This window comes from Anthonomus grandis, chromosome 4, assembly GCF_022605725.1.
Source record: "Anthonomus grandis grandis chromosome 4, icAntGran1.3, whole genome shotgun sequence".
Lineage (NCBI taxonomy): Eukaryota > Metazoa > Arthropoda > Insecta > Coleoptera > Curculionidae > Anthonomus > Anthonomus grandis.
The window spans coordinates 16,518,215-16,532,413 of record NC_065549.1 but is presented as its reverse complement, the minus strand read 5'-3'; the positions used below and the strand labels follow the sequence as shown (position 1 = coordinate 16,532,413).

Here is a 14,199-nt window from a genome sequence, read left to right as displayed (position 1 = left end):
CCAAATTAAAATGCAAGATTTATACCCGATAATCAGTGAAAGTTAAATCTGTGGTACTTGTTAGAACTGTACTAGCATTAGTACAACATTATCATTTAAAGTGTAGGATGAACCTTAAACTCTGAAAAATTCAAAGAAAGCTTGATGTAAACCATAAGAACTAAATGCATTAATAACATTGCTTCTTTCTTACATCCGTAATGAAAATCGTAATTGAAATAATCACAAAAAAAACATTATACAATTACATTTACACAAAAGACTCAATAAATAGTCAAGATACATGCTAAGGGTTGAAAAATCAGAACTCGAGAGACGATACAGACAACACACTACGAATTTAAAATTAGTCACAGTTTTTATCATAGTAGCAGCGCATTTAAACTAATTTGGTAATAAGAAGTCTTGATTTCCAAAATGAGTAGCAGCTCCAAGTTCTGACCTGACAAACATTGCGATACTACTAGCAGGAGATTGTAGTATTGCAGGAGTGTGTTGCCATCATTTAGGTGTTAAGTTTAAAACAGGTACATTTCATGACAGTCAGTTAGGTTCCTGTAATGCATACAATTTCAGGAAACCCCAGAAAATTTAAAAAATGTTCCAATTCTGATTTAAGGCGAATGCTTCCTGTATTCAAGTTGGCTAACGTTATACTATTGTCTAAATGTAGTTTCTCTTGAATATGCTAAAGCTACTTGGTCTAAAGGAATTGGATGCTAATTTTTGGTTCCGCTGATATTGGGAACATAAAAAACTTAATTTCTTCACAGCTATGTATAGTGGCCACTTTATTGGTCGCAGCAGTTTATCTTCTAGTTTTTTGGCTGTATTAACTTTAAAAGTTTTACATTTTTCAGACCTAAAGTCAGTAGCCTCAATAAAAAAAATTGACCAAAGTTAAGGTGTAGATGCCCTCAGATTTCCAGGAATATTGTCCAACGTTTTTTGACCAATTATGAGGTTTTTATTCTTCTGTCTTAAAGTCTTTTTTGAAGAATTGCCAGCAACTGTATTGCTATATTTGACTAAGTTAATAAATCTGTTCAATATCTGTTTTGTTGATGCCTGCATTGGCATGATTTACCTTTTTGTGAGTTAATACCAAATTCTTTTGTAAATTGTTTTCATAAGGAATTGCCTTTCCTTATATGGTTACCTTTTTCTATCATAGATTTGTGCATTGTAGAGCTATCTTTTACAACACGATCGATCAGAATTTTAAAATGGTTTGTTATTTCTTGTGATTGTTTTTGAAGTGCTTTGGAAACATTTGCAGTAATAGAGCATTTAAGATTGTATAGAGAGTTTTCTTCATATATACCCTTTATATTTACATCCACATAATTCTCAAGACAGCTTGGTCTTTTCTTTCTAATCTTTTAAGGCAGAAGCCTTAGTTTTATCAATTCTTGCCTTCTGAATTTGTTTAGGCTTATCCTCTGTATATTTAATCTGTTTACCATATCCTCCACTTTAGTGCGATTCTTCTTTATTTCCTTTTCATAATTTGAGAGTCGCTTATTCATTTCAGACATGCCTTTAAAAGTTAAGCGAATGCAGTCAGAGCAAAAGTGTGAAAGTGATCTGGCTTTAAGAATTAACTTTTATTTCAGATGAAGACCCTAGGGGAAGACCGTGAAAAGTCATATTTGTCAAATCTTTCAGAAAACGAAATTCAAGTTTAAAAACGCTATAATTTCCAAAAATTTCATTCCATACTCTTTTTAAAGCTTGTAAGTAAAATTTGCTATACAAGTGTAACATCCTACAAATTTCTTTAACATTATACTTAAAAGATTTTTTAAAATAATGATTTTGGGTAATTATAAAAAAAGCAATAAAGAAACGTGATGTCATGACTTAACACGTTTTTTCCAGTGTATTGAAACACAAAATGTAATCAATATGTTTATTTTATATCAGGTATTTTACAAGGTAAGTATTGTTAGATATTTAACTATTCATATGTGCCTTAGGGACTCGAAAAACCTGCGCGTTTCTAGTGTACAAAACTATTGTAACTTGCGGGATCTTTCCATTTTTTAGCCGATATCGGTAGATCATCTAAAAAAGGGACATCAATATAAATTTTAACTATAGTCGTTTATAATAAAAAATTCTTACCATCGTAAGCACTTGCTAGATGACGAAATTGTCCATTCTGAAGACGAGGTCCAGTAATTCGTTTTTCATTATCCAGTAATTCGTTTTTTTTTATTATCACTGACGATTCTAATGAACCATTGTAGATATTTCAATGAAATAATAGTCGGGGCTAATTTTTGTTCACCTTTAACTCCTTGATTAACTCCTTGATTGGTCTTGTTTTGAACAGACATTTTTTAACATACATTACTGGCAAACATTTGTTTTAGTGTCTCATTAAAAATCTGTTTTTTAAGTCTCTTAACTTTAAACGGTGCATTTTTCACTCGAGCATTTTTCCCAAACCAGTCTTCTGCAACTTCTGCTCGACATTTTCCAATTAATAGCCCCTTGTCCTTATATTATAATAGGAAATGTTATTGTTACAGACTTAAGTTTGGACATAGGATGGTAATGAACAAAGAAATACACAAATTTAAGAAACGTGTAATTCTTGTTTTGACCTGCGCAAGAATCACAAAACACTTTTAAATATTTTACCTCCGTAGGTAATTTATTGCTTGTGTAATCAAAGAAAAAAGAGCTTACTTCATTGGCACCTTTTTTTCCAATATTTTCTAATTATGAATAAAACAGTACTTCAGAATCTGACAATCTATGGACAATGAACGAAAAACTGACGACTATAATATACGTTATTAGTACTGATGTTCGGAATAAATAAGTTTCTTCCATAGTCTATGCATAATGCTTCAAGCTCTGCATTTTGTCGACTTTCTAATCGCGCTTTTTTTTTTTAGATTGAAATTCGTCGGCTTTGGTTAAATGTAGATTTTGTGCTACCTGTAGCTTTTTAATTTTTAGTTTATTTTGACATATATCTATTTGAACTTTAAAGTTATCGCACGTACTGCAGGAATCACTGCGTGGATAGCCAAAGGCAATATTGAATTTGGTGCAAAATATTTTACGGTATAACTTCCAGTTCATAATTTTCATTCCATAATGGCTTTATCTGCCCTTGAATGCTTTAATGTGATTAAAAATAAGTGTTTTCACAGCATCGCTGACTGTCGTTGTGTTTCCTGTTTAAATGTTTACCCCTTTTATCCACAGGACCATTTCCAGAGACCTGCATACTACGCTGTATTGTCTCAATCCTACGTCCAGTTAATCCATGTAGCGATATAAAAGCTTTCTTACAGACCTGCACTTTAGTTGCCACGTACCCATGCATAAATCGGACTTTGTAAATGAAAGAGCTGCTTTTTAAAGTGCTTTGTTCTTCTGACTGTCTGGGCGCCTTTGAGAAATTGGACTGTGCATTCCAATAATCCATTAGATAAAAGTCTTGAAAAATTTGCGTTCTCTCTTCCATAGTTATATGTAATTTCAAAACATTTTATCTTGCGTATTGATAAACAGGCTCTGTTATATGTCAACCTCAGCTTTTTTGTGGCATCTCTCATACAGCTAGTTAAGGTATTTTTCTTAGCGTTAATAGGTTTTTCTAACCCACAGACTTTTGAATCCATCACAAAATATTTTACAATTAGAAAATTTTATTTTAGAAGTTTTAAAACTAAACTGAAACCACTTTTTAATCCAAAACTGGTACCTTAAATATTTAGTACACCTTGCCATAATCGCAACATTAAAATGAAAAAACCACCCCACCACGCGTGGTTTTCGACATGATTTAACACGTTTTCACCTTTCACCGCGCGGACTTACCACGTTATTTCCCTGCATATGAATATTTATTTTTATTATAATGCCTGACATATCACGCTTTTACCTGGTATTGTTTCAGAAGTACTGCCCAAAATTTATAAAATCAGATATAAACCGAATTTGTAAAGAAAACGTCTTAACGCGTTTTTCCCCTGTGCTCTTCAGATTCTCTAACTTTGGTGCAGTCTGCACATATTACTCTTCGACAAATGTCGCAGGGAAATTCAAAAGCCAGTGATTTATTATCTTTTGGAACACAGTCCTAATTACATTTATAACAGATTGCCATAACAAAAGATTATATGAGGTCTGAAGTATGGAAATAAATGTATTATGTACAATACTAAATCTCAAAGTCACATATTAAAATAAAAAGGACGGCGTGTCTCCTACTCTCTGGCTTCTAAATAGAGTTCGACTCAAATTGAACGTAGAGAAGGACGAAAGGCGAAAGAGGACTGGCGGAAATATAAAATTGGGACGTCCGATGAATCACGAGTTGGGCCATGTGCTATGTTTATAATAAAAAACTGTCCTTATTAGGGGATAGTTTTTGTTATAGTTTGCTTTTTTGTTTTTTTTTTGCAAGTGGGAAATCGAAGAATCGGTAACGCATTGTGATTTTTTTTTTACCTAAAGGCTTTATTTATGATCTTCTATTGCACGTTAATTGTCATCGATTGCATGTTAAAATAAAATACCCATTATTAGTCTGAAGGTTGTTTTGAATGTTTTTATTCGGAACATGTTTTACCATTAAATACGATTATATTTTTAGTGAATTATGAACCAAATTTTGCTATTATTAGGTCTATATATTTATAGCAAAAAATATTTAAAATAAAATAAATATTATGCTTAATGTATGTTTAAAAATCATATTGATGGAATTAAAAGGGTTTAATCAGTTACATAGATGTAAATCCTTATATAACCTAACATTCATAAATCAAACTAAATAAAATCCTTTATTCTCAATGGAAGAAAAACTTGTTTGGATACATCTATCGTGATAAATAGAAAAAGTTTATACCCCCGGACGCTGTCAGAGTGTAATAAATTAATGACCATTTAGTGATTAGAAAAACTTTAATTCTTTGTTTTTGCCCCTATGCTATTGACAGAGAATTCAGCGCGCTCCCAATTCTAATAGGTGTAATAAATTTTAATACGTTGACATATTTATCACATAAAGAAGTTTTCTACGTACCCATTATAGATAATAGTTTCCTCCTGGCTCTTTGTGTCAGATACTTGCATATGCGTCACTAGAAGTCCATATATAGATGTAGATACTGGATCTAGGGAAATTTCCATTTGTAATGGAGTGCCAGGCGACACATTGAGTTCTCCCGTTACTAATTTGCCTGCTTGACGTACCCCTACTGTTATGTTAGGTTGAGGGGCCATACCAATTAAGCTTGTGGTTGTCTCTAAATCTCTAAAATAAACAATAAATTCGGTACTTAATTGATTATCAAACTATGCCAGGCAGGATAATTAACCCCATTCAACATTTAAACAGCAAACAGTTTTCTATTTTCGGAAATAACTCAATGATAAATTAGTGTAACTCGGTTTAAAATGAAATCCTGGAAATTTCTAAATTGGACACGACAGCAAATTGTCAGAGTCAGACGTAAAAATAGCGGTAAAAACTTGTGGAAAAAAAGCTGGAAAGTCTCTGCGGCATATTTGTCTTCATTTGGGTAGTTGTTTCTGTTGTTTACGTTTTTAACTGGTTTTCTGGTTTAAAATAGAATAGAATTATATATGGTTTTCTGTACGGACGTTTTCATCCAGGACAGGCAAACAAAGGACTTTTTGGAGAATTTATGATTTGCTTGAATGTAGTTTAAAATAATACAGAAATATTCAGGAAAATATGTTTAAAGTGAATGGAAAAAAATATGAAATAACTAATATAAAAAACTTTAAAATTTGAATAATGATTTCTCAGGATTATTGGAGATCGTATCCCTGGTAGTTGTTACAATATACAGTGCATCCGTAAAGTAGCGGATAAATTCAATAAAAATGAAATGGACCGTTTCTAAAAAAAATGCCCTAACCTGTCGATTTTAATATTTGGTTTAGGATTTTTCTACGTGGAAATTAAATATACAAGGTGATTCAAAAAAAAAAAATGACGTCATCAATATGTTTTTTAAATGGATACTACAATTTTTTAATGCAGAATCAGAAAGAACGCTTTTTTTTCGAAGGATAGGTATGGTACAAATGAATAGTGGCTACATGAGCAATTTTGAACGAAAAATTATGATAAAATTTAAAACTATTTTCTATCTAAATTAAATGTTGGTTGATTAGTTGTTGCTGTCGTTATTGTTGTCAGTGTCAAAAAGTGAATGTATTTTGGTGCAACTATTTGAAGTATTTTTACATTTGCAAGTGGTGCTTATTCTTTTTGAGAGGCGAAAGTAGTGTCATCCTGCGTTTTATTAGTAACTACACTTTATTACCTACTGTTATTGTATGAAATATGAAAAAATTAACCGAACGTGAGAGAATCGAAATCTTGTGCATGATTGGTTTTGGAGATATGTCGCGTACTCAAAAGGAGGTGGTTCAGTTGTTTAATGCAACTCATCCTTATCGGTCGCCTATTAGCCAAAGCATGGTAAGCAGAGTTCAAGCAAAGTTTCGTAAATTTGGGCATGTTCGGGATACTCAAAAAGCTGGTCGAGGTTTAATAACTGAAGAAAATAAGCTTAATGTTCTGTTAACGGTCCAAGTAATTCCTAAAGCCACAATCACAGGCAAGGCTTCAAATGTTAATTTATCGCGATCTACTGTGCATAAAGTATTGAAACAAGCAAATTTCCACCCTTATAAAATACTCTCACTTTAAGAGCTATCGGAAGATGATTTTGATCGCCGAAATGAATTTTGTGAGCAAATGCAGCAATTATGTAATCATAATAATAATTTTGTAAAATGGATAATATTTTTTGACGAAGCAACGGTCAGGTGAAGATACAGAATTGTCATTACCTGATTTATAAGTCTAAATTTCTGGTCGGCTGTCATATCGTTGTTAATTTTAAAAAATCTGAAACTAGATCATAATGATGAACAGATTTGGTTGAAACTACTCTGTACCGAAAATGTCTTTCACCAAACTCAATAATTAGTATCAAAAAATATCAAAAGTATTTTGTAGTCCGCATTCTCCTAAGCCCCTGTTGTGAATATCAGGTTTTTTAAACTTCTTAATACAGTCAAAAAGTCACATTACTTTTTCTTGCTATTAATAATCAGTTTGTCCAATCAAATTTATCGTATTGTCTGATACGATCTTCGTTGACTAAAACAAAGACGGAAGGTTGTTCAAATGTTTCTAAATGTTTTTTTTTTATATTTTTTTAAGATCATTCTCAAGCAAATACAATATGCTCGAAGTTTAACTTTTTATCACCGTGATTAAGTATAGTAAAATATCTTTATAATATATAACGGCCATATACTATACAATACTATACAATTTTCATAAATAATATAGCCAAGAACATATACGAACATTTTACGCTTTTCCAAAAGTTGCACATACATATATCTAAAAAATCAAATACACCTTTCAGCGTTGATTTTAAAATCCGAAACTACTGAGAGAAAACGATGGAAGAATTTTAAAATAAAAGCTCTGATATGTAGCTTTCATTTTTTCAAGAGTTTTTCGTTGTTTTTCTATAAAACTTGAACGTGTGCCGGTACGAGTTTAGTTTCCAATCATTATAGGAAAGTTTTCCCGCGTTGCAGAGGATTCATTTAAAACATAAAACATAAAAAAGTTAAAAGTTAAATTGAAACTTATTAAAAGTTTTAATTAATATTATTTTCTACTTACATAGGTTCTTCAAATCCGGCAGGAAAAACTTGTCTTCTAGCAATCTTATGGTCTTTGGTAATCGAGCATTTGACGTGAACTGTTTCTCTTACATTTGCGTCACTCTCAGTGGATCCTTTTTCGATTATTATGGTTTGGTAGTAAACTTTCTTGCCCTAAAAAGCAACACTGTAATGAATACTGTTATTACAGGTGAATTTTCCTAAATGTTTTAAGAGCCCGGTAAATACGCTTAATCCTTCAAAATCATATGTTTATTAAAAATCGTCTAAGAATTTTTTTTCCAATTAATACGGTAGTTTATTCTTATAACATTTTTTTTTGGGGGCTTGAGCAAAACTAAACATTCTCTACTTGCTGATGGTACAGTTGTTGTTGTCATAAAGGCAAAATAAAGGCAAAATTCCAAGCAAGTTTCGTATAACACACCTTACCTCAAAACTCAACCGTTTCCAAAATATTTACATTTAAGTAACATGAAAACAAATAAGTACGTCTATTTACAAATTAAGGTAAAATCGAGGATAAAAATAATGTTATAAACACTGCCAATTGTCTCTATTTCCATGGTTACACTGGTAAAGAATCTCCATTTTCGAATGTCTCTGTCAGTTCGAAAATTAATAGTTTTTATCAGAATAAATTATGGCTAATTTAACGGAAACCCAACGAATTGAAATTTTGATGATGCTAGGGTACGGGGATCGAGTGCGTTCGCAAAAAGAAATAAGTGAACTATTTAATACCAAATACCCAAACCATCCTATTTCTCAGTCAACAGTTAGTAGAATAGAGCACAAATTCATAACTTCAGGTCATGTTAGGGATTTCCCAAGATCAGGTCGTCCAAAAATTTCTGTAGAAACAAAATTGAACGTTCTGCTCTCCGTCGAAGAAAATCCAAACACTGCCACTTCACAAATTTCAGTTGATAATAATATAGCCGGAACGTCAGTAAAACGCATCTTAAAAGCAAATCAATACCATCCTTATAAAATTAGACTAATACACGAATTAAATGAGGACGATCCTCATCAAAGAAACCAATTTTGCGAGTAAATAATGAACATTTGCAATAATAACCGTCAGTTTGTGTTACGAGTTTTATTTTCGGATGAAGCAACTTTTTGTTTAAACGGTGTCGTAAATCGGTAAAATTGTAGGTACTGGTCAGTGTCAAATCCACACTGGGCAACTGAGGCTCATACACAGTACCTACCGTAAATCTATTAATGTTTGGGCTGGTATCGGGGAAAATAAAGTAATAGGGCCATACTTTTTTAAAGAAAACTTAACAGGACAACGCTATTTGAATTTTCTTCAAGATAAGATCTGCTTTGGCTGTCCTGTATCCAGACGAACAAGACCCTGCTGACCCGACAGATAATTTTTGGTTTCAGTAAGACGGCGCACCGCCACATTTCTTTTGACATGTCCGTAATTACTTGGATACAGTGTTCCCAGGAGATGGATAAAACAAAGAAGGCCAATAGAGTGGCCGGCCAGGTCACCCGACCTAAATCCCTGCAAAACAAAGGTAAGAACACAAAGTCACGGTCTCATCAAATCCATATAATTTTTTAAAGGCCATACGTGTTTCGCTCCTATCGGAGCATCATCAGGCCTAGACCTACACAGATCACATTACACGTGTAGCTTTTAAAAAATTATATGGATTTGATGAGACCGTGACTTTGTGTTCTTACCTTTGTTTTGTTTTCGTTTAGTCTCTTAGAGAAAAATGGATGATACGTTTCTAACTAAATCCCTGCGACTATTTTCTATGAGGGTAGCTAAAAAGTATAGTTTATATTGAGAAGCCAAACAACGTAGAAGATTTGAAAAATAGAATTAGATATGAAATTAGACATATATCACCCGAAATAATTGGAGTGTTTTACATGAGTTTGTAAACCGTCTTGCTTTCTGCCAAGAAGTAAATGGGGATCAGTTTGAACACTTGATACATTAATAAGAGTTTTTACAGTTTATAACATTTTATCCTCCATTTTATCTTAATTTGTAAATAGACGTAGTTACTTGCTTTCTTGTTGGTTAAATGTAAATATTTCTGAAACAGTTGAGTTTTGAGATAAGGTGTGTTTATCGAAACTTGCTTGGAATTTTGCCTATATTTCATAAATGCAATAAAAAATATAGCATTTAATTAAAAAAAATAACCGATGACGTCATATCTTTTTTTTGTTCCACCCTGTATACAAAGATATATGTGAAATTATGCGCAAATTAAAATGAAAATCGACGGGTCCGAGCGTTTTCTCAAAAAATCATGTCTCTAATTTTTATCGAATTTATGCGGAACTTTAGGCGGTCACTGTATAATATAATAAAAGACCTATGACGAATTGCAGCATAAGCAATGTGTGATTTTTTAAAGTGTTTTTTGATGATTGTATATCCATATAGTAGCTCAGGGCTTGTAGCACTTTGTCTTAGAAACTTATGGTGACTATAACTATATATAACTAACGATAGACGAAAGCAGATTTTGTAATTTATAATGCCTACTTTTCCTATTCGAAAACCTAAAAATCCTTCTAAATTCTGACTATTTATATTTTTAAAACTGGCCACAAAAAAATGGATAACCTACTTATGCAGATAAAGAGGAACTTGAACTGATTATACTATATCAACATAGGGATCAACACTGGGCATATCAACAACCCAAATTGATTGCGTATATCAAGCACAGTGAAAAATCAATCACTTTATTATGCAAAGAGAGATCAACGAATTTCAGAGAGACTTACATAGTAGGAAAACCTAGCAAATCTGACCAACTAAAAACCATATCAGTTTATAATTTTTTAAGCAATAATGTAGCATACCTCATAGATTTATAGAGAGAAGCTTCTACCAATATAGAAATGATTACTCTTATTTTCGAGCAAGCGATTAAATAAACAAGGTGTGGTGAATTTTAAATTCTTAATATTATGTCAAAAAATTCCCCAGAGCTAACTGTCAAATGCCACTAAATTTCATTTGCCTATCTCAACCAGTTTCAGAGCAATGAATAAATTATTACTTTGTAAGAAAAATGTCAACACCCCTTATCCCGGAAAACGAAGCATTTCGGACAGCAAATAAATAATACAGCAAAGCAAACTTGTCAATAATTTTTCATGCAGAATCACCTCTTTTAACCCCTAACCATTATTGATGGGATCAAATTGACCCAGAGACGCCTTTAAACTGAAATTTCCCCCTCCAATTTTGTAACTTGGGGGCAAGGCTTCACGACTTTGTCTAGCGCGCGTGTTTACTTTTAGTAGCACATTAACTACGTAGGAATGCAGCTTCGTTGTAGCCGAATTTACGAAAATGGGTCAAAGTGACCCAGCGGTAGTTGTTGCGTTATAAATATTTTCAATTTAGCAATTTATGAAATAATTATTTTGGTTTTTTTGCATAAAAATTGTTTCGAACAAGTGTTTATTGTAATTTTTGTATCTAGTTATCCATAAAAATGGATTTCAAATTATACACGGATGCGGAACTTTTAGACATTATAGAAAATTTTTGGCAGGACCTCGAAAACGTGGATGAAACTAATGAGTTCACGGATGATGAAAATGGCGCCAATGTGCCCTTAGAAATTGCTGAGAATGAACAGGACGCTCTTAGAAAAATTTTGGAGGATAGAGATAAAAGCGATGATTCTGAAGAGGACTGCGAGCTATTTAGTGAACATGATTCTCTGAGTGAGGGTTTCTGGCAAGATTCTGAGGAAGATCAACCTCTAATTAATTTTACGTCTTGGGTTGAAAAGGATGGAACAAGATGGTCAAAAGGAGCAGCAACACGTGGAAGAGCAGCAGCTCATAACATTTACACTAAACCAGGTTTGAAGGGCTTTGCATTGTCCAAGTCACCTGAGACAGCATGGAACTTACTTATAAATGATAAGATCCTAAAGATAATTTGTGTTAGTGAGGAGCTAAGGTCAATGTGCTGTACTGATGGAACAGGAAGAAACATTTTTAGAGCTACAATGAGCCTTGCAAGATTTTCTTTTTTGCTTTGTTGCTTACGCTTTGATGATTTACAAACCAGGAAGGAAAGGATCAAATTGGACAAACTAGCGCCGATTTCAGAAGTTTTTAATACAGTTGTGGATAACGCACGGGAAATGTATAACCCTGATGATAATGTTACCCTGGATGAGATGTTGGTACCCTTTAGGGGTAGATGGGGATTCTGTATGTACATAGGGATGTATTTAGTATTTAGCATGTATTTAGTTACTAGGGAGTAAACCAGCTAAATATGGCTTAAAAGTACAAATTCTGGCGGATTCAAAGACCTACTATATGTTGAACGCCGAAGTATATACAGGTGCCCAAATTGGAGATCGGGCCCCTAAAGAAAAACGTTTTTCGAATCCTTCGGAGGTTGTACTTCGTTTGACAAAGCACATAATGGGTACCAACCGCAATGTAACCGTTGACAACTGATATTCTTCAATTGAGATAGTAAATGAGCTGCTGAATAATATGCTTACTTATGTAGGCACTCTAAAAAAAAAAACGTCAAATACCACCAAAATTTCAACCCAGTCGTAAGCGACAACCTAAAAGTTCACTGTTTGGTTTTTCTCCGGTGATTACCATGGTATCATTTGTTTCAAAAACTAATAAACCAGTTATATTAGTATACTTGATACTGTATGCACCACGATAATAAGATAAATGAAATTTCATTGAAACCAGATATAATCGAGTACTACAATGGGACTAAAGCAGGGGTTGATGCTCTTGACGAAAAATGCGCAAATTATTCTATTTCACGCGGAACAAGACGTTGGCCAATGGCATTATTTCATGCAATATTAAATATTGCTGAAATTAATAGTTATGTTTTATATAACTGTGCATCTAATGAAACAAAAATTACCCGCTATGATTTTCTAAAGGGGCTATAGGCAGGTATCGTTATGCCAGCCGTTCGTAATAAAAAGACTAGGAAATACAAAGGTACCTCGAAAGGTTCGAGAAATGGGCTCCAATATATTTCAAACTGAGATTCCAGAACCTCCTGTGCCACTCACTGATAGAACAACGTCCAAGCGAAAAAGATGTGCCATATGCAAGTAAGTTTTTTTTTGTTAAAATGTTTTCGTTTTTATGTTAGAAAATACGTTGTAAGTTTCGTTACCTTTTTTTGAATAAATAATACAGCGGGACATACTGACCCATCAATAGTTGTTGCGATTTTTTTTTTGGAATAGTTGTTAAGGGTTAAAGTTCGTCGCACTTATTCATAAACACTCTGTGTACAACTTATAAATTCATTAAAATACTTGTTCCATGATATTTTTAAACTAATAATAAGTCAACAGTTTTTAATTGTTACAAGAAAATTCATCCTTTAATGTGAGAATAGAGAGAATTAAAGAAGAAAAGAGGTTCTTTTAATGAAATCATGAAAAAAAATCCTTTGGACATAATATGTTCTAAACGTCTTGAACTACAAGATGGTAAAGTTAAAATAAAGCTGCTTAAGTTAGTAATAAAGAAATTAAATTTTTCCTAGAAATTTAATATTCTCTTAGATATTGTTCCGAAAAATAACAATAATAATAATAATAATACTAGGATTGAATACCAAAACGCTTTTAACAAGCTTCCTCTTACTATATAACTTTATCAGCAAAACCATGGTCACTAGGAAAATCTAACCCTGAAACATGAACCTAACACCTTAAACCAGCATAAAAATCAATAACAGGAGAGTGATAAAAGATACAAATTAGGAATGGCATCTACCAGGGCGACTCTCCATCACCCCTATTCTGCACCGTGCTCTTCCCCCTTAATTCTAGACTCAATAACACTAAAAAGGAATACAAAAGTAAAAACGAGATAGAATTAATGAATCATGTACTCTATATTGAATACTTAAAGGTCATAGCGAAATTACAAATTACAATGAATAAAAAGAAAAACTCAAGATCGTAAAAGAGTTCAGCGATGACATAATAAATAAAATGCATGGCACACTATACCCGCGAGCAGATATCAATAGGCTATTTATCGCAAAACAAGAAGGAGGTAGAGGTTTGACAAAATTTTAAACCACCTATAAGATTAGGCATGGTGTACTGACAAAGCCAACAATAAACATGAAAAATATGCAGAACAATGAAAAATATAGTTTAAAGAAAAAAAACACAAAACAAACCTAAAAGAATGAAAAGAAAAGAAAAAAAGTAAAGTCACAATCTCAAAAGTTATCAAAAAAATTTAGAACAAATAACTATTAATATGATATAAAAACCCAATTATAAAAGTTTAACAAGATACATATTTAATAAAATTAAATTAAATTAACTACAATATACCTACTAACTATAACTTAAACACATGGGTCTTAATCCCAAGAGTAATGATCCACCAAGATATCGACAATCACATGAACCGGCGAGAAATTTATATCACAGTGTACGTGACAGATCCGATTAA

General features: G+C 32.7%; 1 protein-coding gene across 1 annotated transcript in view; it reads right to left on the bottom strand.

Annotated features, from left to right (window-relative positions):
- LOC126735579 (uncharacterized) overlaps positions 1-14,199 on the bottom strand; it is a 260,073-nt gene that overhangs the window by 54,788 nt on the left and 191,086 nt on the right. Inside the window, exons 3-4 of the mRNA XM_050439609.1 lie at positions 7,712-7,866; positions 5,054-5,284 (exon numbers count right to left, since the gene is read on the bottom strand). Of these exons, the coding sequence (XP_050295566.1) occupies positions 5,054-5,284; positions 7,712-7,866 (386 nt within the window). The remainder of the gene's footprint in view (positions 1-5,053; positions 5,285-7,711; positions 7,867-14,199) is intronic.